Here is a 25,840-nt window from a genome sequence, read left to right on the forward strand (position 1 = left end):
GCTGTCAGCACAGAGCCTGATGTGGGGCCTGAACCCATGAGCAAGATCATGACCTGAGCTGAAGTCAGAGGCTCAACCGACTGAGCCACCCAGGCGCCCCCATTTCTTTTTCTTAAAAAAGAAAAAAAATATATATATATATACACATATGTATATACATATATTAGAGAGAGAGCAAGGGAGAGGGGCAGTGGGAGAGGGAGAGAGAGAATCTTAAGCAGGCTCTGTGCTCAGTGCAGAGCCTGATGCTGGGTTCGATTCCATGACCCTGGGATCATGACCTGAGCAGAGATCAAGAGTCGGATGCTCAACTGAACTGAGCCACCTAGGTGCCCCACGACCAGGCTTTTTGACAGAGAAAGAAGGAAAGCAGTGGACATCAGTTGTGTGCCAAGTACTTGCTATAGGCTTTCCCTGTATTTTTCCATTTAGTTCTTTCTGCATAGGGTGGGGTGGGGTAGGGTGGGTTATTGGTCCATTTTGCAGATGAGGAACCTGAAGCCCAGGGAAGTAATGTTGCCTACTGGAAGTCTCACATATGTGACCCATGTCCAACAGGAACCCTGGCCGCCTCTGCCTGTCTCATGTCCCTGTCCCCTCTGTCTTTTGCAGAGAGCCAGCTGCTCCCTGGAAACAATTTCACCAACGAGTGCAACATTCCAGGCAACTTCATGTGCAGCAACGGGCGGTGCATCCCTGGCGCCTGGCAGTGTGACGGGCTGCCCGACTGCTTCGACAAGAGTGACGAGAAGGAGTGCCGTGAGTGGCCTGGCCCTGCAGGGTGGGGTGGGGGAGATCCCGGGGCAGAGGGGAGGAAGGCCTGATCCCACTCAGACTCGGCACACTGCGCCTCGGGCCAGCCGTCCCACCCTCTCCACTCCGCAGCTCTGCCTGGGAGCAGCATGGTCTGTGCAGAGACAGGGGCCCTGGTGGGGACAGAGTCACAGCCTCAGGAGAACAGAGGTCCTTTCCACCAGGCTCTTCTAAACCCCACCCTGAGGCACTACTTGTGCTTTCCATATGCGGACTCTGAGACTGCCAGAGGTTATATGGCTGCCGTCTCTCCCCACTAGCAGGCGGCAGATCTAGATTTGAATTCAGGGCTGCCTGACCCCAAGGCCCCAGCTGGAAATCATCTTTCACATCTTGTACTTGGTGGAATGTTCTTAGTGGTTCAACAAGGTGCAGCATCATGCCAAGTATGCAGCATGGGGCTGGTAGTGACTAGATAGCAGTTTGCTCTCACCTGCTCTCCTCTCTGCTAACATGGCATGGGCGAATGGGGGTGGCATTCTTTCTTACCCTCCCCACCCACCCCACCTCCTTCTTCAGCCTCTTTCATATTTTGTGCCCTCAAAATCTGCAGGTGTGACTTGAGGGCGTCCAGGGTGTCGGATGATCACTCTCCCTGCCCCGTAGAGTGCATTTCCCTTCCACACCAGAGTGTGGCGCCACAGAGTGAGCTCGGCCATGGTGCCCTGGCAGGTGGTAAGCACACCTGAGGAGCACTGGGCCCAGGGTTCTCTAGTGGGTCACTGCCGTGGGACCACACTGCTGGCCACTGGTTCTTGGCTGGTCTGTGGGCTTTGGGCAGCAGGCCGCTGGGCCTCACTGACAGGAGAACTGTGTGTTCTGGCTCTGAATCTGCCCCCTCTCTAGAAGCCAGCTGAGGAAATGGCTGAGAGATGATAATTTGAACTTGAACGTAGCTGTTACTGGGATTTGACGCACAGGAAGGAGAACTGGGTTTGGAGCTCAGTTTGGAGCCAGCGCTCCCCCACCTGTGTGATGCTCTCCCTCAGACAGGCTGCCCACTCAGGGGCTGGCGCCTTGTGTGTCTCAGGGCTCCAATATCCCTGCCTGCCCCCAGATCCAGAGAGGGTTTGGGAGGGGGTGGACTAGGAATATGTTGTTGTGTGTGTGTGTGTGTGTGTGTGTGTGTGTGTGTGTGTGTGTGTGTGTGTATGTATGTGGGATATTAATTTTGCTTGTTGCAGGTGACTTTTTTCTAAATGGACCAGCATACATAATGCATTTTCATTTTTCAGAATTTTTACAACAGTATTAATAATGTCTATTTCAGCTTTCTCTGTTTCTAGGTCTTTAAAATCGCTTGAAACGTAATGTTTGTAATTTGAGTTACATATGTGATTGTGTGTGTGAACTGTACAGACTGTCCAGTTTTAGGGCACCTGGGTGGCTCAGTCCATTAAGCATCTGATTTCAGCTCAGGTCATGATCTCACAGTTCATGGGTTTGAGCCCCGCTTTGGGCTCTGTGCTGACAGCTTGAAGCCTGAAACCTGTTTTGGATTCTGTCTCCTTCTGTCTTTGCCCCTCCTCCACTCATCCCTACCCCCCTCAAAAATAAACAAACATTAAAAAAAAGAATTTAGAATCTGTCCAGTTTTGAGCATTATTAAAAGTACACAAATATGTGGAATGACCATTTTTGGAATATGGCATATATTTGAACTCCAGTTAATGCAGATTTTTCTCTAGCTGAGCTGGGGCCATTCAGCACAGGGTCCATTTATGAAAGAATACAGGGTTTGGAGTTGAGACTTAACTTTTATTTCGAGCTTTGTCAGTAGCAGCTGTGTAATGTTAGGATATTCTGTGTCTTGTGTCAGTCCAGTTCCATGATTTCAGAATTCACGCACAAACTGGAGAAAGTGATGGAAAGAGAATTTAAATAAATTAAAAAAAAGCCCGGCAGCCGCCTGGCACTATTTGGTTTGGTTTGGAACAGGTTTGCCTTGGCTGTTCTCATTTTTTTCTCCTCATTTCCTACCCATAACCCCCAGGCATAGTAAGGACTTGATTGGATTCACTTAGTGTTTTGATCAAAGCATAATTTTAGGGGCGCCTGGTGGCTCAGTCACTGAAGCATCTGACTCTTGATTTTGGCTCAGGTCATGATCTCATGGTTCATACGATGGAACCCCACATCGGGCTCTGCACTGACGACATGGAGCCTGCTTTGGCTTCTCTCTCTCTTCTCTCTCTGTCCCTCTCCCTGCTCGTGTGCACTCTCTCTTTCTCAAATAAACATTAAAAACAACAACCACCAAAAAAACATACACACAAACACGCCCATTAAAGAATCTCTCCTCTGTTGACCTCTTTTTTTTCTTTTGTCTTTCACTTATAAAAACAGAGCATTAAAAAGTGAGATAATAGAGGGATGGAAAAGAGGTCACTTTTCTCAAACAAATTCTCCTTGCCTTTTGAATTGTTTACATCTTCGTTCCCCATCTAGGACCTGATGGCATGAGCACTGGGGAAAGACTGTGCAAGTCTCTCTGCCCAGACCACGTGCTCTGTGATCTTAGGGAAGGTACCAGCATGTTCTAGACCTTAGCCACTAGGAGGATTGAGTGAGAAGCCCTTAACCTCCTGGTGCCTCTGTTTCCTCCTCTCCAAAATGAGAATAATAAGGCTTCTAGTAAGCATTGCCGTGAATCTTAAATGCACGTTGAGCACATAGCACGGTGCCTGGGTGTAGTAAGTGGCTTGTAAACGTTAGCTGCTATTGGCCACTCTGCACAAAGTGTTTTATACAGGCGTCGTCATGGCGACGCATGATTGCGTAACCCATTTTTTTCTACTTCATATTAGGGGCCCTCTGCCATGTGACCATACTTCACCTTCACGGTTGTTGTTTTGTGAGGCTGCTACTGGTGCATGAAGTTGATGCCACTGTAACCCAACCATTCCCCTGTGGTTGTGTGTTCAAACCTTTGGGGTCAGTTAAGAAACCTCTCCATACCTGGAGGACAGTATGCACAATGATTTCAGCCAGAGCCAGACTCGCCGGGCTAATGTCTTCCAACTGCATCAGCTTTCCGAGAGCACCCAGAGAGTGGCTGTTATAGAATTCATGCCACCTTGTGTCCTTTCTTTGATTCTTCGGAACAACGCGGTACTTCAGGGGAGGAGAGAGAAGGTGGCTGATTGCCTCACCTCAGAGAGGTGATTGCTTCAGGTATCCTGTGAAATAGCGTTGCCATTTACAAGGTTGTACACTTGAAAAAAGAGAATTCATGCCCTTTCCAAAGGGTGAGAGAAGAGGCCAGAGAGCTGTGTCATGGTGGGGTATGATGCAGTGAGAAGCTATTCTGTATCCACAGCAGAGGAGAGGTTTTCATAAGACAGGAAGAAACTTTTTTTTTTTTATCATAAACATAATAAAAATCACATACTGTGAAACTTGGAGCGGAGGAGAAAAACGACAGCATCACACCTGAAGTTTCAACTCTAACAGAACCACTGTTAGCCTCTTAGAAGTTTTTACTCAGGGTTTTTCCCAGTTGTAATCACTGTGGGTATACAGTGTTCTATTTTGATCTTTCCAGGTAACATTTTGACCTTTTAACATTTTAATGTATTTTTTTTTTCAATTTCTCTAGGAGCTTTAACGCCTAGAAAAATAGTCCACTGAGTTGGTATAATATAGTTTGTGTACTCATTATTTGGCATTTGCTTCTAGTTTTTCACTGTTAGAAGTAGTGTTCAATGTTGTGAACATGAGGGTGGATATGACTTTGCCCGTTTTGAGAGATTTTCTGAGGCTGGGTTCTCAGAAATGAAATTACTAGGTCAAGGGACAGGAAGCCGTTTTGGGTTCTTGAAACAGATGCCCACTTGTTTTGCTAAAGGTTTGCACCAGCGTGCCCTCACTGGCAGTGTGTGAGAATTCTGATTTTATTTTAGTCTTGGCAGCATGAGGAATATCTTTAAAAATATTTTTTCTGGCTAATAGAGAAGTTATATATTTTTATTTTTTTATTATCTAAAGAGTGAGTGTTTTCCCAACCCCTGTTCACTAGTCCTGTTTCTGCCTTGGTGAAATATCTATTAATGGACTAGAATAAATTTCCACCCGGGTTGAGTCATTAAATTTTCCACCTTGTGATCTGGAGAACCCCCTCCTTAGAGTTTTGAGAGAAGAGGCTCATTTTGGGATAGTTTGAGTGAATTTCTGCTTTTGGTTGGTAAAATGTCCCAAATGATCATTTTAACCAAATAACTTTTTTTTTTTTTTTTTTTGGTAGTAAAAGGAATAGAGATGTTTTAGAAAAACGTAGAAGCCCCTTCCATGGAAGTACAAGTTATTTGGGACCTTTCTCTAGGTTGCACTCTCCCCGGTGTTTGCACTAGTTTGCAACTAGTTGCAACTCATTTGATTGTTAGGAGCCTTACGAGGAAAGGACTGTTGTCATTTCCAGATGACGAAACTGAGCCACAGTGAGATGATGCAGCACTCGCCTGATGTCCCAGAGAAGCAGCGCCCCTCCCCTTCCTCCATCAGCGGCCATGAGCCTCCATCACAGGCCAGATCTCCTGGATCTGTGTTACTCTGCCGAATCAGATTCTCCTGTATGTTGTCGCTACTGACCTGCTCTCTTTTCTTTGTTAAAAAATGTTTATTTAGTTTAGACAGAGAGCAGAGGAGGGGCAGAGAGAGAGGGAGACAGAATCCCAAGCAGGCTCCATGCTGTGGCCAGCACAAAGCCTAACGCTGGGCGTGAATTCAGGAACCCTGAGATCATGACCTGAGTTGAAATCAAGAGTCAGACACTTAACTGACTGAGCCACCCAGGCACCCCTCTACTAACCTGCTTTGTTTTTGTTTAAAATTTTTTTAATGTTTTATTTATTTCTGAGGGAGAGAGAGAGAAACAGCGTGAGCAGGGGAGGGTCAGAGAGAGAGGGAGATACAGAATCCGAAGCAGGCTCCAGGCTCTGAGCTGGCTGTCAGCACAGAGCCCGATGTGGGGCTTGAACTCATGAACCGTGAGATCATGACCTGAACCGAAGTCGGACACTCAACCGACTGAGCCACCCAGGCGCCCCCTAACCTGCTTTTTTAAAAAAAAGTTAGAAATATCAGTAATGTTCTTCTATGCATATGATTTCTAAAATGGCCATTAGGGCTGCGAGTCTGTGAAAGAAGAGACTACTGTAATTACTGCCACGCGCTGTAATGATAAAGCAGCAGTCCAAATATCCAGAACTCACACGTGACCTGGAATCACGAGCCTTACGATCTCCTTCCAGCTTGGTGTCGGATTTTAGCTGCCATTTCTCTGTGTCCTGACCAAGTGGGGGAGAGATCTTGGCGGTTTGAGTTCTGGGTTACAAAGTGTTTTCTTCTTTGGAAAACGAAATTGATCAATATCTTTGATCAGGCATGTACAGACTTTCAAATCTCAGGCCCCTTGTGTGTGTGTGTGTGTGCATGCGCGTGTGCACATGTGTGCACGTGTAGATGGAGTGGAGAGGAGATGGGGATCCGTTCAAGGATCTTGTCAAATGATAAGATTTCAATGAATCTCCAAGTCCAGAGACAGAAAATTACAAAAATGGAAATTGAGTTTATTTGGCCTTCACTGTTTCCAACCATTTTCTGAGCATGACTTGTCACTGCTCCTGTGTGATGGCAGAAATCCACAAGAGGGTTGAAAGGGCGAGTTTGGAATAAGGATTGCCAGGAAATATAAAAGGGGAGGAAAGGGCGAGGACCGAAACTTCCTCTCCTTTTTATCGTCTTTCTCATCTTCTGCCTCTGGGTGGCGCCATGTGCGGCGTTTTCTTGTAAGCCTGGAGCTACAGGGCGAGCAGAGATGGGCGCCCAAAACTGGAGTCTGAGGTATTATCCTTATCAAACTGCAGCAATAGTTCAACTATCCCAGCAAGGCCCTCGTATCTGGCTCACGTGCAGAATTCCCAGAAAGTTGGGAAGTGGAAACTTGGATGCAGAGGAACAAACGGGGGAAGATGGCCATTTGCAGCCAAGGAGAGAGGCCTGGAAAAGACCTGTGCTCACCGCCCTCAGGAGGAGCCAACCTGCTGATACCTTGATTTGGGGCTTCTGGCCTACCGGACGGAGACAATACATTTCACAGGCATCCTGCTTCTGCTTCTTTAATAGAGAGCAAGAATCTTACTCTTCTAGGTTGAATCGCATCCCCTCAAAAGATATGTTGAATCCTAAGCCCGAGTGCCTCAGAATGCGGCCTTATTTGGAATTGGGGTCATTGAGGATGGATTTGTTAAGATGAGGCCATACTGGAGTAAGGTGTCTTAATAAGACAGAGTGAAGAAACGAGGGAAGAGGGCCTGGTGACAGCAGAGGCAGAGATCGGAGGGAGGCAGCTGCGAGCCAAGGAGTGCCAGGCATTGCCAGCCACCACTGGAAGCTGAAGAGAGGCAGGGAAAGGGTCCACGCAGTCTCAGAGGGAGCCTGGCCCTGTCGACATATTGGTTGTCGACTTCCGGCTTCCAGAAATGTGAGAGAAGAAATTTCCGTTGCTTAAAGGCGCTCAGTTTACAGTATTTTGAAGTGGCAGCCCCGGAAGTCTAATCCACGTACTTCCCAGGGACGNCCCCGCCATGCCCTCAGCCTCTGCAAGTCATGCCCTCCGTTCCTGCTCATGTGACTGAGATGTTCTTCTCCTCCAGATCTGAAGCCTGGCAAGCCATTGTTAAGGGCAGAATTTCAAAAGCTTTCGGAAGACGTTGAGCTTCACAGAACAAAACTGAAACGTATAGGAGTCTGGAGAATATCACTGCGATTTAGCACTAAGTCCATTAAGGTCTTCAGAGCGAACACTCGCTTTCCTCCATGGTGCTCACGGTGTGGAAGAAATCCAACACCTTTGGGTGTTAATGTTGCCTTTTTTCTAGTTTACGCTTTTTGTTTGTTCGTGTCCTTGTCTTTAAACATCTTCGGTAATTCCAGGCATGTCCCCCACTTCACTTAATGTGTTTTAATCTTTAATCTTCCCTTACTCTGTCTCTATTTCCTCATCTGTAAGAGGGGGTTCGTGGTGGTACCTACCTCAGGGGTGATATTGAAAACATTTGATAGGTACTGTGTCCAGGCCAGTTAGAAATGAGCTGGCCCTAAACAATGGCACTGTTTGCAGGTACAGATAGGGTGAAGATCAGCTCTGCTGATCACAGGACATTGTTGTCTTAAACGAGCTGATGCGTGTGAGGCTTGGAGCTGGGGCCCGGCATGTGTTAAGCATTCAGTAAACGACAGTTGCCATTGTCCCTCCATAAGTGTTAATGACGTTACGCTGAAACCCAGATCTGCTGCCACCTTGCTGGCCCGTGCAGTGCCGGACACTACTGGTCCAGCCCACCCCTTGCCTACCTCCCCTAGACCTTCACGCTCCCTTCTCCTCTCCCCTTATCATCCTGCTCTCCCTTACAGAACCAAAGCCATGGCAACACCTCCTTTGGCTGGGTCAGTATCTTCTCTTCGATTTAGAGAGGCTTGAATGCACAGTCATGAGCTCTTAGGAGATTCTCTTTCACTCAGAGCTCTGGCCACACACCGGAGCTGGTGCACAAGGGAAAGAAACAAACATTTGAGGGTCTGAGATGAGCCTGGGAGGGAGGGACGTTTGGAAGTGGCTCTCCTGCCCGGAGCTGGGCACCTCTGGCTGATGGCCCTGAAGTTGTCCCCGCCCACTAAGCGTGGCAGCGGCTGCTCCTGGCTCTGCCGAGGCCCTGCACAATTAGGCACCTAAGTGGATTTTGATGATGGCAGTTTGCTTCATTGCTTGAACAGTCTTTTTCAGTCCCCACCGTTGCTGTGCCGGATTGAAACCCTCATGGCACCCCGCGGTGGCCTCTAAGGTTTTCCACCTAGAATCCTTAGGAAGGACAGTCTTCCCGGCCCACTTTCCACCCCCAGGTGTGCTCTTTGTGGCCCAGGCCCACGCGAGGAGAGACTTTCAGTCCTGGCATTGCTGTCTCAGCTTACATTCCCAGGTAGCCCCCGACAGCTGCATACAGACATTTCTGGCTTGTCATGCTCTACTTGACCTAACACAGATTTGACCTTGTGTAACTTTTCTAAAAGGGCCTTGTAGCTGTTGGAAGATGCTGGTGATTTTCCTCTACAAAGAGAGGTACAGAGTGCTCTCAGTGTATCAGTTAGCTAGGCCCACAGACTGGATGGCACAGAGGCACGGAAGGGAAGTCTCTCCATTCTGGAAGCTGGATGGCCAAAGTCAAGGTGGCGACATGGCCCTGCTCGCTCTGAAGGCTCTTCGGGAGGGTTCTTCCTTGCGTCATCGGCTTGTGGGTGCAATGCTCCAGGGTCTGCCTCCACCTTCATGTGACCTTTCCCTGTGCCTCTGTCTCTGTGCACAGATTTCCCTCTTCCTAAAAGGACACCCATCATTAGCCTGAAGTAGGTGACATATGCCAAGACCTTGTTTCCAAATGAGGTTCCATTTGTTCCCAGGTTTCAGAGCACAAGCTGGCCCATGGGGTCAGTGCGGAGCCCTGACCAGCAGCCCCTGTGGCCCGCTGGGGGTGCGCGGGCTGTGTGCATCCTCCTGGGTCCACTCGGGCTGTTGTGTGGTCTTTTTTATCCCTCCCGTCAGAGCCTGATGGCCGTGGAACAAGTGCAGGCGTGTCAGTAGATCAGGAGTGGTTTGAAAGCCTGGGGAGAATGTGGTTTCTTTTTATATGAGAAAATGAAATATTTTTTAAAAACTCAGCTCTTTTTAAGGAGTTTTTAAAAAATTCACCTGGCATCCTGATTTGGCCATTACCATGATGAGAAAGTACTCTGGGTACTGGTGAGTGTGGAGGCAGCCTATGAATGTTCCTTGCCTTTAAGGGCCTCAGGGTGGCTCTTACTAATACTGTATCAGGCCGATAGCTCTCTGCCTTCCGGGCCACCTGGAGGAAGTTGGGAGGGCTCCCAGCCCGCTTGGGCTGTCATCGGGTCTCCTCTGTCCCACCCAAGGACACAGAAAACACCAGTTAGTTGCCAGTGTTTCTAAATTGGGAAATTACACATGAAAGTTAGGATTATCCTGTATTCTAGAAAAGTCAGATTTAGCATCAGGATGCCTTCTACACCCAGAGTCCCTGTTCCCACTCTGTGTCTGTCATGCATATCACTGTCCTGTTTACTCAAAGGCCTCCACTATTCCTTTGCTTCTGAGACACGCATCTTTTCATGTTTTCAGATTTCTGAAGTGGAGACGCCTCTGATAATGGATGGGGTAGGAAAACATGGTGTTCTAGCTTAATTGGCCAGGTTTCTTTCCTTTCTTAGTTGTGCATAAAACAGTGGCATGCCTTCCAATCCATGGTGTGTTGGATTCAGTGAAATAGAATTTTCTTAGGACACCTGGGGGGCTCAGTTGGTTAAGTATCTGACTTCGGCTCAGGTCATGATCTTGTGGTTCGTAGGTTCAAGCTGCACATCAAGCTCTGTGCTGACAGCTCAGAGACTGGAGCCTCTTTCGGATTCTGTGCCTCCCTCTCTCTCTGCGCCTCTCCCGCTCGTGCTTTGTCTCTGTCTCAAAAATAAATAAACTATAAAAAAATTAAAAAAGAGGGGCGCCTGGGTGGCTTAGTTGGTTAAGCATCCGACTTTTGCTTAGGTCATGATCTTGCGGCTCGTNAAAAATTAAAAAAGAGTAGAATTTTCTCTGATCGTTAGCACGTGATGTTTCAACCCAAACTACTGACATTTCCGAACAGGTAGAATTCACCATGTGTACGTTTTCCATATGGTGCTTGAGGACAGGATACAGGTGCAAAATTTCTGGGGTTGGGTGGGGGAGGGCAGCTCTGAATCACACTGCATGCCTTGGATCCTGGCTCTGCCACAGCTGAACTTGGGGATGTGGGTGAGATACCTAGCCTCAGTTTCCTTAAATCCCATGGCATTTTTAGGCGGATTAAGTGAGCTGACACCTTGACAGCCTTTTAAATAGCTGCTGGCACATAGGAAGCATTGAGTAAAATATTAGCTGTATTCCTGCTGGCTGGGTGGAGTTACATTTCTGGTTTATTTATTTATTTATTTTTAAATGTTTATTTATTTATTTAGTTTTTGAGAGAGAGCCTGAATTGGGGAAGGGCAGAGAAATAGAGAGACAGAGGGTCTAAGCAGGGTCCATGCTGTCAGTGCAGAGCCCGATGCGGGGCTCAAACTCAAGAACCATGAGATCATGACCTGAGCCAAAGTCAGGTGCTTGACTGACCGAGCCACCCAGGCTCACACGTTTCTGGTTGAGATGTCAGGTCTGCCGCTGGTTAGTCCCGTCCCTTCTCGGAGCTCCAGTTTCTTCATCTGTGAAATGGGAACAGGTTTGAAAAGAGGTGTGTGAAAATCACATGTGCAAGGGCTGATATCTGGTGCTCAGTAGGCACTTAATAGAACACGCTTCCCATCTTCTGGCTTCCTGAGTTGTGCACGAATCCCTGAAAGGTAGTCTCTAGGGTTGCTGATAATTTCTGATCCAGGCTTCCTTGGGCTCCTGTAGTCCTCAGACATGGCCTGGGAGACTCTCTGTTTGTGCTTTCTGGCAGGTTGTCTAAGCTAAGGAGGGTGAACCCTCCTCTTTCAGAAATAGTGTGAATGGTCAGGTCAGCCACATGCTGGTCAGAATGAGCACCTTCCCTTCTCCAAACCATTTTCAGAAGCCAGAACCCGAGGACCCCATGATATTTGTTTTGAGGGGAGTACTATGAGGCAACTTAGGGTGGGGGAGCCTCATTCCAGATACAGTGCTCTTGAGCCCCCATCGATTCCTCCAGAAGGTGGGAAGGATCAGCCTGTCTACCAAGGTCCTGTGGCCTTTCCCTTGGATCTGGGACAGGAAACCCCAGACTCTGAAGGTTGAGGTAAGGTGCTCTAGAGCCTAGAGAAAGACTGGGAGAATTTGTCCAATTTGGTCTCTTTTTGGAGAAGAGCAGCTCTTTGATTTCTTTCTTTTTTTTTTTTTTAAGTTTATTTATTTATTGAGAGAGAGCGAGCTGGAGAGGGGCAAAGAAAGAAGGGGACAGAGGTTCCAAAATAGGCTCTGTGCTGACAACAGAAAGCTCAGTGCGGGGCTCAAACTCACGAGCCTTGAGATCATGACCTGAGCTGAACTCAGATGTTTAACCGACTGAGCCAGCCAGGCGCTCTCCACCGCCTTTCATTTCTGAGTCACCAACACCCCTACCTCTTAGAAAGTTTTGTCTTATTATTTCATTATGGCTCTCTTCACACGTCCCTGCTGGGGGCATTCCAGTCCCATCTGGTGGTGACAGATTCACATGGCATCTACCAGAAGCCCCATCAAGCCCCCTCTGGTTTCCTCCATCCCTGCCAGGTGATGCCAGCTGTGGTTGGGAACCTGCCACCACTTTCTTGGGAACGACCAATTGAAATACCAGTACTATCACCAGCAGAGAAGTTAGTGGCATAGTCATCTTAAAGTCATCTTTTAAATCAACTCTTGTGCAAATATCAGCCTCACTCCGCCTCGCCGGCCCTCCCTGCCACTTCCAGAGAACTCTGTTATTATCGGCGCTGCGTGCCTTTTCCCTGCAACCGGAGAATCCTAATGAAGTAGCCCGAGCTGGGGGCGTCTACGTGTTCTTGTGTCGATAGAACGAGTGTGGCCAGGTCTCCCAGGCCTTTGTCATGCAGACACGCTCTTAGAGCCAAGACTTGGCCGTGTCCGCACTATGCAGTCAGTGGTAACAGACTCTGTAATTGCTAATAAAATGTAAATGGCTGCAAAATCACAGAACATCAAAAAAAATTTTTTTTTCCTGGCACATCTAGACAAATTCTGCCGATCCAAGTTAGGCTGTGACTGTGCAGTCTCTTTATTTTTATTATTTTTTTAACGCAGACGTGTGCTTTCATCTGTGACACGGCTAGTTTGCAATTGCCTAATGGCTTTTTAAAAAATTCAGAGACAGATGAGAAAGTCATAATTAAAAGAAGAGGATGTGGGGCGCTCATAGAATTCAGATACGTGACCAGAGAGATTCTTTTGCTTGTAACACTTGAGAAGACTAGGTTTTGATGGTTTAGAGTGGGAGGAGATGGGGGTGGGGTGGGGAGAGAGGCTTTGAGGTCAAAAGCTAACTGTATATACTTCTCTTAAAAAAGCATTTCAGGAACTTTTGGCTTTTGACATTGTTAATGTCACGTCCTTTGCTAAGATTCCTGCAAAAGGAATCATAAAATGGAAGAATGAGACTGACGTAGGTCTAAGAGGTTTGCTCGCATCAGTGGATGAAGGGAAGGGACCGAAATCACTTACATGCAGGGAGGTCATGCTCCACCACCTGGAAGAGCCTCAGGTTCATTCCAAAGTAGAATATAGTCTCTGAGTCTCTTGGAAAGGCATCGGTTTGCAGGTGCCTGAGTTGTTTATTTCTATCATCAGTGCCTGTCACTTTGGAGGCATCAATGAGGGTGTGGAGGCAGGTAGGTAGTCAGTGTCTCAGATTCTTGATGGGGTTGAAATATGCAGGGCCTGGGGTCCATCTTGGCACCCCTTGCCTCCTGTCGGGTGGAAGCATCGTTTCCTGCTTGAGTTCTTTTGGAATCTGGCAACAAGCTGGTGGTTTTTACTGACTTCCTGGGCTAAGAGGAAGTGCTTCAGGGAGGGCAGCCTCGTTACCCAGTGATTTTGTGGGGATCACCCAGCGTGATGTATTGTTTTCCACCGGACCACTTTGAACATTTTGGCCAAGAGCGGGGGAGCTGTGGCAGGAGCTTGCTCGAGCCCGTTGCCGTTGCTGTGCTGCCTTTCGCTGGGCCATGGGCTGCTGCGCTCTGGGCACAGCCTGCCCCTTGGTGCTCTCCCAGATGCTCACACTGCTCCCAGCGGCCGGGCTGCGGGTGGGCAGCTGGTGGGCAGCGGAGTGAGGCTCTGTCGTGTGACGGGGAGCAGATGGTCTGATGCGCAACGTGGCGGGTCTCAGCCACTTGCTGTCTCGCATTCAAAGCCAAACCAGGATTGTTCCCAGCTCCCCGGGATGGAGGACACTGGCCACCCTGAGGCTGGGAAGGGGTGAGGGGTGTCACCTGCTGCCCACAGTTAAGGTGTTTTTCTGGGGTAACAGCAGCGATGGTGCCTGGTGCCTTGAGCCAGGGCCTGGCCATTGCGCCCACTCCCTTCCCCATTCCTGCCACCACTCAGGACCTCCTCTGAGCTTCTCCTGAGATGGAAATGCAGCCGAGGCCCCACATCTATCTCCAGTTAGCTTTTTCCCAGCATGCTGGGATATTGGCTCTAGCGGTAACTTGAGGAAGGGCCTGTCTGGCCGCCCTGACTTTGGGGACAGGCCGAGGGGGAGCTGTTATGACTGTATTATTTAGGTCTGCTGAGACACAGCCACCAGGATGGGATTCGGCACCCAGGAGCTTTACTGGGCGTGCAAGGGGCAGGGAGAGCTGTGACGGAGGTTTGGCACTGGAGAAAGGAGAGTGGGCAGCGGCCCGGGGAGGAGGGCAGGAGGAGCCTCACACTGCAGGGCGGGCAGGCCCACGGAAGGTTCTGCCAGACCCGTGTGATGTCCTAGAGCCAAAGGTACCTATTGCAGGAGTCCCGGTCTCCCAAGGGTGGGCCTGTCTTGGCACACCGGCCGTGCATGGTCAGGGGCTCAGAGCAGCTCAGGGGAGGTGTGGCTTGAGCCCAGATGTGGCAGTGGGTGCAGAGGTCCTCTGCTGGGACCATCAGTCATGCTTCCTGTTCTCAGGGATCTGAGGAGTGCATTTTCCTGATCGTCACAGCCACTGCTGAGCTAGGTTATACATTCATAATTCTCTTGACAGACACTTACAGAGCACTTTCTGTGCACTTGACCCTCGTTGGCACTGGGGGAAAAGGACGAATGAGGAAATCCTTGTGCTATGAGAGCCCTAAGTCAGGGGAGGAGGTGAATCCACAAACAGGCGGTGGCAGCGGTATGTGATCTGTGCAGGGCAGAGCCACGTCCTGGGTGCCCTGGCACCCCACGGAAGGGACCCGAATCCCACCCGGGGCACCCAGGGCGTGTTCTGGGAGAAGGCCACGGTCTAAGCTGAGGCTGGAAGAGAGAGGGTGAGCTAATGACCCAGAAAGAGGTGGAAGAACTCCAACAGAGAGAGAAAACTGCACACACCCTGAGGGTAAAAGAGAGGGTGGTGTGTACTTAAGCGTGTCCGTAGGAGTTCCTGTGGCTCGTGGGGAGGAGGACAGATTCTCAGGGGCTGTTTACAAAAGCATGTGATGGGGAACCAATCACGGGGCCTTGTAAACCAACAAAGGGCATTAGCTGTGTGCCTCATGGTCAAGAGCCTGATGAGTGGGTCACATCCTGTCTGCCACTTCCCAGCTGTGCAGCTCTGCGCAAGTTACTTAACCTCTCTGTACTTCTCTGCCCCGTCTGTAGAATGATATCGCGATAGGTGTGTCCCGTCGGAGTATGAAGACTAAAGTGTCCTGTTTGAAAATCATGGTCAGACAGGCTTAAAGTCACCAGGCTTCTTAAAATGACACGATTGGCACATTTTCTGAGTGAATGAAAGTGTAGTAGTGTTGTGTCGTTGGACCGGGATGAAGCCGCTCCGTATAATATTGACAGAATCAAAAATGAAAAACCCAGACCTCAACAACTGAGTTTCCATGCGTTTTCTCCTGAACAACAACTGAACGAAGCTCGAAGTGGCCGCCACCTGGGGCCCTTGGGCCCTCAGGGACAGTTCCCAGCCAGTGTTTCCTGAAGCGGACTCGGTGGGTCCCCTGACTCATCTCTTAATGTAGACTTGGGGGCGACTCAAAACCTCTGAAACAGAATGTCCAAGAAGGGGACCCAGGGTTGTGCATCTTAGCCGGCAGCCCAGGCGGGCCATGTGCCCGCTGCGCTGTGAGACTCACTTGTCCTGTGGTTTGACTGACAGTCTCCATCGAGGAGGAAGTTAGGACAAAGCTTTCACATTGTCAGCCTCTTTCCACATCAGGGAAGGAAGGACACCCAAGAGAGCATCCCTTCGGAGAAGCCCCAGCAGGAAGCATCTTAGCCAGTGTGTTGGCCTCCAGAGCAAAACGTCCTGAACGCAGGGCGCTAGCCGATGCGATGGCCACGTGCTAAGGGTTAGCATTTTGCTCTAAGGTGCATTCATGCGTATTGTCTCCTAAAGAAAGCCGATGGGTCCTGAGTGCTGTCCCTGCACTGCCCTCGAAAGAAAATGACTTTATCTCAGTCAGAAATGAAATTGTCAGCAAGAGGTGCCTGGCCTTTGTAAATCTCAGCAAGTAATGCCAACAAGATTAAATCCCCGTTAACAGTGGGTATCTCTGGAAGGTGGGATGATGGACTGCTGTTCTTTTCTAATAACTTCTTACAGGCTTTGCATGGGAGACAGTGTGTGGAGTGCTTCAGAGTGCATAAGCCTGGCACGAGCCTGCCTGGGTCTGTCCTAGTTCTCTGCACACTAGGCACGTTATTGACTCTCTCAGTGCCTCAGTTTCCTCATTTGTAACATGGGGAACAGTCAAATAGAAGGAATAATCAAATACGTCACCAAGTTTAAATACATTTATATCTGTTAAGTGTTTAGACAATGCTTGACACTTACTAAGCTCTTGGGAAGAATTAGCTATTGTTATTATTACTATTATTATTGTAAAGTTTTTAAATATTTATTTGAGAGAGAGAGAGAGAGTGTGTGAGTACACGTGAGCAGGGGAGGGGCAGAGAGAGAGTGAGAGAGAATCCCAAGCAGACTCCATACTCTGTGCAGAGCCTGACACAGGGTTTGATCTCACAACTATGAGATCATGACCTGAGCTGAAATCAAGAGGCAGATGCTTAACTGACTGAGCCACCCAGGTGCCCCTATTTTTTTATTTTAGAGAGAGAGAATGTAAGAGGGGCAGGGAGAGAAAGAGAATCCTAAGGAGGTACCCCCTGAGCACAGAGCCTAATTTGAGGCTTGATCCTATGACCCTGGGATCACAACCTGGGCTGAAATCAAGAGTTGGACGCTCAACCGATTGAGCCACTCAGGCACCCCCATCTGTCATCATTAATAATAACATCATCATCTTCATGTACATGCGTCAGGTAGCCGTAGGGTGAAGAGTGAGGCTGCCTCAACTGTAGGAGCTAACGTGTGAAAGGTCTAGACTATCTGCTATAAAGACCAGAAGGAATTTGCAGGGAGCCAGCCAGCTGCAGTCTGGTTTGGGGCCTGACTTTTCGTGTCTACAGCTAGGGGGGAGATTCCTGTCAGTGTTTCAGACTTTGCTTCTTGGAGTACCACGGCTTAGTGCCACCGTGGGAGCCAGGAGCCTGGGGGCTTTGAACTTGGGCTCTTCTGTCTGAGAGCGAAGCAGCTACAGTTTTCTCTTTTAACCCCTGGCGGGTTTGCATAAGGTTTTGTTTTTACCATGGAGGGTTCTGCAGTAAACAGACAAAAAGAGTCGGCTCCACCGGGCCAGGTTCCTAATGAGCCCCTGTCCCCTTGTCTGCCTTCTTGGTGCCTGCAGTCACAAAGACCGCGCCGTGACTGTCCTTCTCCAGGACAGAGCTCACGTCCAGCTACCGTAGCACAAGAGCCCTCAGGGATTTGTTCTGTGTGATGGGCCCCGATCTGCTTTTTGGAACTCTTTAGTGGAAGCACCGGGGTGCCTTAAGTACTCACGAGTCCCCTGCTTTTAGAACTGCTCAGGCTTCGGGTGATAGCACGCTCAGCTTCACTAACTGCCGGCTGCGTGACTGCGTGAGGAATATGAGGCTATAAGCACAGTATTTCCATACTGTGGGTGGTGGGTGTCGGTGACCTGACTGCTCTAATAATCACAAGTGACTGGCGAACATCTGCTTGGGATCCTCTTTCTGTCTCTTTGTGAAGTCCTTCACAGACAAGGCCACGGACATGGCTCCTGTAGCATCCATCACGTCCCGCTCTTTCCTTTGCACTGCAGGGCGTATTTCAGCAGAAACATGAGCCATGGATTGTGTAATCATGCCCCGATGCAAACCAAACCTTGGCAAGTGTGAACCACTATGAAAACAATACATATGTGAAACACACTTCCCCTGTGCTCCTATTTAACGTTCTGGTTCCCATGCCAGGTTTCCCCCTGTGTGCTGCATTTCAGAAATATTTTGTTTTTCATTCCAGACCGTAGGAGTACAAAGGCAGATTTGTTTCATCACTTAATTTGCTAATTCTGCCAGGCTCTTTCTCCTACTGATCAGCAGTCCTCCTTAAAGTCTGATATGTGAGGCTGGCCTTTAGGAAAATTACAGAGGACTGGGATCATATTTACCCTCTGCGTGACTGCAGAGGCCGTGAGTAAAATCAGAACAAAACAAACAATTGAGGAAACAAAACAGTGCCTCTGTGGGGGAATTTTAGGGTAGGCTGGGATGCCGCAGCCGAGCAGGGTAGGGGTGCAGACTCTATTTTTGTTCATGACTCTCTGTGGAACTTACAGCATGTGATTTTACTTTGTTGAGCTCTCTTTTCCTTCTGAGTAGGAGCCTGTTCTCTGACATCTTCCTAGAGACATGGTTGTTTTACAGGATTGATATCACCCAGTTCTTTGATTTCCCTGCTGATGGGAGAACAGAACTAGAAAACCTCAGCAGAGACTGCGGCTCAAAAAGAGGGAAGATGGATGGATAGATGGATAGAAGGATGGATGGATAGATGGATAGAAGGATGGATGGATGGATGGATGGATGGATGGATGGATGGACAGATGGACGGACGGATGGATGGATGGATGGATGGATGGGTAGGTTAGTGGATGGATGGACAGATGGATGGATGGATGGATGGATGGTAGGATGGATGGATTGATGGATAGATTGATGGATAAATGGATTGATGGATGGCTCAGTGGATGAAATGATGGATGGGTGGGCGAGTGGATGGATAGGTGGATGGATGGATCAGTGGGTGAATTGATGGATGGATGGATGGATGGATGGATGGATAAAGATAGAAACTTCTTTTTTTAAAAAATGTATTTCTGAGAGAAGAGAGAGAGATAGCATGAACAGGGGAGGGGCAGAGAGAGAGGGAGATACAGAATCCAAAACAGGCTCAAGGCTCTGAGCTGGCTGTCAGCCAGAGCCCGACACGGGGCTCGAACCCACAAACTGCGAGATTGTGTTCTGACCTGAAGTCGGACGCTTAACCGACTGAGCCACTCAGGCACCCCTGAAACTTCTAATTCTATAACCACATCCCCGCCCAGACGCCTTCCTGACCTTCCTCTCCATTATAGCCATCTTGTCCCTGCTTCCATAGCCTTTCTCTACCTTGGACTTGTAAACAAGCAGATGCTGTAAAGAGTGGTAGGTACAGTCTTCTAGGTAATATTAGAAGTTTCAGGACAACCAGGAAAAGCCCCACATACATCTTATTCACTGTTATCCTCACACCAAACGGTGTTAGCTGCTGGCCCACAGAAATTGCGCAGTATACGTTTGTTGGGTGAACCAGTGAAAGCATCCAATGAGAGAAGAGTGACTTTATAAGGACTTTTGGGAGCAAATCTCTGCTTTCCTTCTTGTATCCCTCTAGTACTACTGCTCTGTCAGAGCTGGTTTTCTATTAATGTGGAGCCAGATGGGGTTGCNCACACACACACACACACACACACACTCTTTCTCCCTCAGGACTTTTAAAGGGGTCACCTGACTGATTAGCTCTAACAGCCTGACCCGTCCTTCTCTGCCTCACCTATCCTAGTTCCTTCTCATTAATTAATCATTCTCCTGAGGGTAAATATTCCTCCTAGGCCCTCTCCTTTTCCTTTGGGTCCCAAGGGGTGTGACCTCTGGGAGAGCCTTGTCTTTCTGTCTCTTTCTAAACCTTTTCCTAGACACCTGTTATTATCAGCTCATTGTATCCTGATATTTTGCTTGGATTTAAAGATGAGAGGCAGGAGGTAATGAAGGGCTTTCGTGTTCAGGAACACAGGGCACCCAGCAGCTTCAGCGGCTTCTTCATTTAATTCCAGGCTTGTGGGGACACTCACTGTGCTTAGCACAGCCCCGGGGAGCACATTCAGCCCTCTCCTGCTCAGCGCTTCCTACGTAGCCTGGGTGCCTGTGCTCGGAGGAGGAGCCGAAGCCTGGGCAGGACAGTAGCCTCCACTCTTCCTGCGCCGCGCTGCCTGCTCTGACGCAGAGAACTCACCGTTGCTGTGTGCATGCACGCTGCCTTCTCTGAGCCTTGTTTTCTCATCTGTAAAGTGACTGGATCTTCCCCAACTCCCATTACAACTACAGATGCCTGTGATTTAAAATAGAACGTCCTCCCCTTTGTGAAAATACAGAATGTTTTCTGGCACGTGGCATACACACACAGGGATGGATTTAGGCCTGTTGAGGCTTGTGCAGAATGGTGGCGACCCTAAGTGAGCAAGTCGGTGTACAGGGTCTGGGGTCAGACTATAAAACTTTTACCTACGGACCAGGCACTGTAGCCAGTGTGCTGCATGGGTCATCTCATTTAGTCCTCACAGCTGCCCCATGAGGCAGGCCCTGCCAGTACCCCCATTTTACTGATGAGGAACTGCAGCTTGGAGAAGTTAGGTCATTGGCTGAATTGGTTTGGGTGGCCCAGTGTGTTAGGAAAGCAGACATGCAGGCTTGAGGGAGCAGCTTGACCGCTCTGCTCTGCTGCCCCCTGCAGGTACGTGTGTGTCATGGCGGATCTGTACCAAAAGAATCTGGGGCTCAGATGCCGCTTTCCTGCCTCCCTTGCAAGGGGAGTGCATGTTAAATGTCCTGCCTGTCCCATTCCTATGCAAGGAAGGATTGCATTTGAAATGTCTGTGGTCATGCCTGACTGCTCCTCTGCCCACAGGGTTCAGCAGGGGCCCTGAGCGTCAAAACTTGTATGGGGTTCATTTCAGCAACTCTTTGCTGTCTTTTGTAAAAATTGGCAGCAGGCAAATCTCAGGGCAGTATGCACAAAGATGTCTGGCAGGAGGGCACCCGAGCATCTCTACCCTCTCCCCCAGGACCCTCCTCCCGTTCTAGGCTAGAGCTTCCCAAACACTGTATATATCAGAAAGGCATGGGGTCTTGGTAAACTACAGATTCTAATTGAGTGAGTCTGGAGCAAGGCTCCCAGGCGGGTGTTGATGCTGCAGGTCTGAGGTCCACACTTTGAGCAGAGAGGGTCTAGAGGCTGTGGTTTCTAGGCTGCATCAGAATGACCCGGAGGCCTCAGTAAACAGCTTCCTAGGACCTTCCTGAGGATTCCCAACCACCAGGTTGAGGAGGGGACCCTGGAGCTGAGTGTTTCCGGGATCACACTATGAGAAACACTGCCCAGTGCGGTGGCTCCTAAGCCACTGTGGTTGTCAAGTCCTCTGTGGATTGAGGTCATCCTGGGAAAGATTGGCTCACGGGCCTAGAGTGGGGCCAGAATTATCGGGTCCTGTTTCCCCCGGTGAGTCTGACCTGCACTCTGGTTTGGGAACTCAACACCTTATCTTTAGTCTCTCCCCTGGCCCCAGACTCTGCCTGAGACCAGAGTCCTACAGGCCCCTGCACTGCCTTTCTCCTTCGCTGTGCCTAGTTTGTGACTCAGCCCTCTGCAGTGTGGCTTTCACATGCACCACAGCCATGACTTTGCTCTGGGGAAGGTCACAGGAAACTCCTGGTTGTCAGATCCAGTGTCAAGATCTGACCTTATCTGGTTCTCAAGCCGTGTTGGACACCAGGGACCACATCCTCTACTTCCATCTTTAGTTCACTGGGATTCCATCCACTGTTTCCAGGCTGCCCTTCTCCCTGGTGGGGAGGCCCTCTTCATCTGCTTCCTGCATCAGTATTTACTAGAAATAAATTCCTTCCTTCCCATCCAATACTCCCCCCACTCCCCACCTTGGAGATCTCCTCCACTCCCATAAACTGGTGATGCCCAAATATTTATTTCCTGAATCATCTTCCTAAACCACAGGCCAAGTCATGTTACTACTCCCTTGCTTAAAACAGGAAGCAGAGGGCTTCGGGGCCAGCCAGCCTGGCAGGGCTTCCCTGCCACTTGGCAGCTGGGGAGTCCTGACCGAGTCATTGAACTTCCCTAGGCTGCTGTTTTCTCACGTGGAGGAGGGGATGAGGCACCTCATCTATGCAGAGTGCCCTACACTGGGGTTGGCATAATGCGAGCACTCAGTAGATAACCCGCTTTGGAGGGTTTTTTTTTTTTTAATCCTTAGATGTGAGGAATATGAGTAACGGCAGCCTTCCAGTGGCTTCCAGGTCCCCCGTGGAGTAAAGGGGACTCCGGAGTCCCACAGAGACCTGGCTGGCTCTGCCCATCTCACCGGCTGCAGCTCCTGCCCCACCTTGCGTGCCTCCCCAGCCACTCAGGCTCATTCCTCTGGGTCTTTGCACATGCTGTGGGCCTCTGTCTGCCGGCACAGCCTTCAGCCTCCGTGGTGCCTTCCTGCCTCCCCCAGGAGTAAAGCGCCATGATCTCCTTCGTGCTTCTGCTTAGTCTCACGGGTGCTTCAGTGCACGTGTCCTGTACCAACTTGACTTGCGTATATGTCTGTGTCCCTGTTAGACTGTAAGCTCTTTAAGTCTGTTTGCCTCCCTGGCATGAGGTAAGGCTGACTCTGTGGACTGTTTTTTTTGTTTTTGTTTTTTTTTTTAATGTTTGTTTATTTTTGAGAGAGACAGAGAGCGCTCTTGCGAGCACAAGTGGGGGAGAGGCTGAGGGAGAGGGAGACAGAATCCGAAGCAGTCTCCAGGCTCTGAGTTGTCAGCACAGCTCAATGCAGGGCTCAAATTCAGGAACCATGAGATCAACACCTGAGCTGAAGTTGGATGCTTAACTGACTGAGCCATCCAGGTGCCCCTCTTTGGACTCTTTGAATGAATGAATGAGTGACATTGAAAATCCAAAGCAAGTCCAATGGCAGACAAGGCAAGCATGCTCAATGTGTGAGGTGATCTTGCCTTGTTATGGACGAAACCCTAGGAATCAGTCATCCTTGAGGCCTCGCTCTCGCTCACTGCCCTCTCTCCCTGATCCCATCTGTTAGCAAAAGCCGGCCCAGCTCTGCCTCTAAAGCAGTGGTTCTCACTCAGGGGCGACTGTGGCTCCCAGGGTTATCTGGCAGAGTCTGGAGACATTGTTGGTTGTCAGAACCGGGGATGCTGCTGGCATCTAGTGGTGGAGACAGGGATGCTGTGAAATACCTGCGTGCACGGGACAGTCCCCCACGCCAAGGACTTCTCCGGCGCCAAACGTCAGCAGTGCCACAGTTGAGACACCCTGATCTGGGCATTTCTGAGTCTGGGCACAGCCCTCCATCTTCACCACTCCCACACACCTCCAGGCACTGTTTTCCCCTCCTGGAATGGCTTCCTGCCTCATTTGCCTCGTCCCACTCTCCCAAGGGCAGCCGAACCACCTTTTAGAAAAGGAAATAAAATCACTCCCCTGTAACACCTCCCATTGCTGTCACTCGGAATGAAACCCAGACTCCTGGACCTGGACCCTGTTTCCTTGCTCGGCCCTGCCTGGCCACCCCTCCCATTCCAGGGCCTTTCCAGTCATTGTCACTGGTGTGCTTTTGTGATGGGCTCTCTCCCCTCTCATCCCTGCTTGGCTGGCTGCTGCTTGTCATTTAGTTCTGACCGTAACTGCTTCGGCCTCTGAAATTCCCTTCCTGATCATCTGAACCAACCACGCACCCACGATCACGTCTTCTTCCATCTCCGTGAGCACTCAGCACTGTCTGATTTCGTTCACGTGTTTGCTGGAGCTCCATAAGGGCGGGACCTCCCCTGCCTGGGACAGGGGTGTGTCCTCTGCTGCGGAGAACAGTGCTGGCACGTGATCGGTTACCAGTAAAGTGTGGTGGGAGTAGGAGTGCTAGTAATAGCTTACGCTTGTGCAGTAGAACCTGAGAAGCGCTCTAGATGGTTTACAGGTAATAATGCCCGTACTCGCTTTATGAGATTGGGTACCATGATGGTCATCGCCACTTGACAGGGGAGGAAGCTGAGCCACCGAGAGTTAAAAAGTATATCGCTAGATAGGGACAGAGCTGGGATTTGACCATAAGCAGTCCGACTGCAGAATCTTTTTTTTTTTTTTAATACAGTTTAATGTCAAGTTGGCTAACAAACAAGTGTATGCAGTGTGCTCTTGGCTTTGGGGGTAGAACCCCGTAATAAATCGCTTACGTATAACATCCAGTGCTCATCCCAACAAGTGCCCTCCTCAGCGCCCATCATGACTGCAGAATCTTAATCATTCCATTGCCCAGCCACACTGTTGGCATGAATGTGGAATACCAATGGCACATTCATGTCCATCCTTCACCGAACGCTTAGATGTTAGGCCACCTTTTCAGAACTGGGATTTTTGTCTGCTCTGGGTTCAAATTTTGTGACTCACACTTTGTGATTTATTCACTTATGTCTGGGTTATGAGGGCAGAGTACCAAGAATCTCTTTTCTCTTAACTGGTTAGGTCTTAGTGTTCTGTAGGCTTTCCTGTGACTTCTTGTCATGTTTCCTTTATTGCTTTCGCCACTTGGCAACTCATGGCCCTGATGCTAGTAATCCTGTAATACCCTGTGGAGTGCATCTTGTCTACTACCCTTCTTTTCTTTTGCCTGTAACACCCTGTTTTCTTTATTTTTTTTCTGAGTTTTTTCCCTAAGCCAACTCAAACGATTTATGAGTTGAGATGGAGCAAAAACAAATATATATGGAAAGTGTGTCCCTGGAAACATTAATCTCTCTGATTGTCAGTGTCCTCTATGCAGTGTTAGTAACCAGCATTCTGGGGTTTTTTTTGTTTTTGTTTTTGTTTTTTTGGTGGAATGTAAATTGGATGAAGTCCACCAAAGTGACTCTTGACATACAGCAAGAATTTAGTAAGTGTTCATTTCTTTATCTTTTTTCCCTCATTTCCAGTGAGGAAGAGGGGCTCTCAAACTACTTCTTGGTCTAGTGGAGGTGTTGGAAGACCTGGGTGGTTTAATGTCTCATCGAGCCATTCCTGTCCACTACTAACTGGTGAGCTCCATTACAAAGACCCATAGCAAATGACAGCCTGTCATCTTGTCCTGTTTTTGGTGTTATTTCCATGACAGTAAATTGGTTTTTGAGTAGCAGAAAGGTATTAGGTGTAGTAGGTGGAAAAGACTCTGCCACCATGCATTGAACTTGTACATGAAGTGTAGCCTGACAAATAGAAAGCATTTACTGGAAAGAAAATGAGTCAGACTCACAGGAACTTTTTATTACTATGGCAACAGGGTATTTGGCCAGTCCCTCTTTGGCTAGAGCATAATATACTAGTGAGGAATGTCAGCTGTTATGTTTTAGTTGCTTATTAGCTCATAAAATGTCCTAGTTTACATACTAATTGTTGCTGGAGGAAATAGTCCTATTTTAAGATGACCCAGTCACCCATTTCCTGGTACTAAGCCACTTTGGGGCTTAACGAAAAATAACTATAGTAATAAAAGCTCTTTGCCTTTACTGATACTAGGCACCTTCCATCTTCTTACTTAATCCTTACTTACTTTGTAAGGTTGATTCCGTCATCCGATTTTACAGATGAGAGAGTAAAGCCCAGAGCAGGTAGGTAATTTGCCCAAGGTCTCATTTCTGGAAAGCAGTGGATTCCTTTTTTTTTTTTTTTAATTTTTATTTATTTCTAGGAGAGAGAGAGATAGACAGTGTGAACAGGGGAGGGTCAGAGAGAGAGGGAGACACAGACTCTGAAACAGGCTCCAGGCTCTGAGCTGGCAGTCAGCACAGAGCCCGACGCGGGGCTCGAACCCACGAACCGCGAGATCATGACCTAAGCGAAAGTCGGACGCTTAACCGACTAAGCCACCCAGGCGCCCCGAAAGCAGTGGATTCCTAACCCTTTGTTTTTTTTTACCATTAGTTGAGAGTTAGGTCTTTCTTTAAATCAGAAAAGGCAAAAAGTTCGAGAGTATTGACTTTTTCTTAGTATAGGGTTCTCCACTCTCGAAATGTTGACATTTTGGGGGCCAGATAATTGTATATTT

General features: G+C 48.9%; 1 protein-coding gene across 1 annotated transcript in view; it reads left to right on the forward strand.

Moving 5' to 3' along the window:
- The first annotated feature begins 614 nt into the window (after positions 1 to 614).
- The window catches only part of LDLRAD3 (low density lipoprotein receptor class A domain containing 3), a 161,160-nt gene continuing 135,934 nt past the window's right edge, over positions 615 to 25,840 (forward strand). Inside the window, exon 1 of the mRNA XM_077777488.1 lies at positions 615 to 759. Within this exon, the coding sequence (XP_077633614.1) occupies positions 672 to 759 (88 nt within the window). The 5' untranslated portion in view covers positions 615 to 671. The remainder of the gene's footprint in view (positions 760 to 25,840) is intronic.

The sequence above is a fragment of the Crocuta crocuta genome, unplaced genomic scaffold (genome assembly GCF_008692635.1).
Source record: "Crocuta crocuta isolate KB4526 unplaced genomic scaffold, BGI_CrCroc_1.0 scaffold384, whole genome shotgun sequence".
Classification (NCBI taxonomy): Eukaryota; Metazoa; Chordata; class Mammalia; order Carnivora; family Hyaenidae; genus Crocuta; species Crocuta crocuta.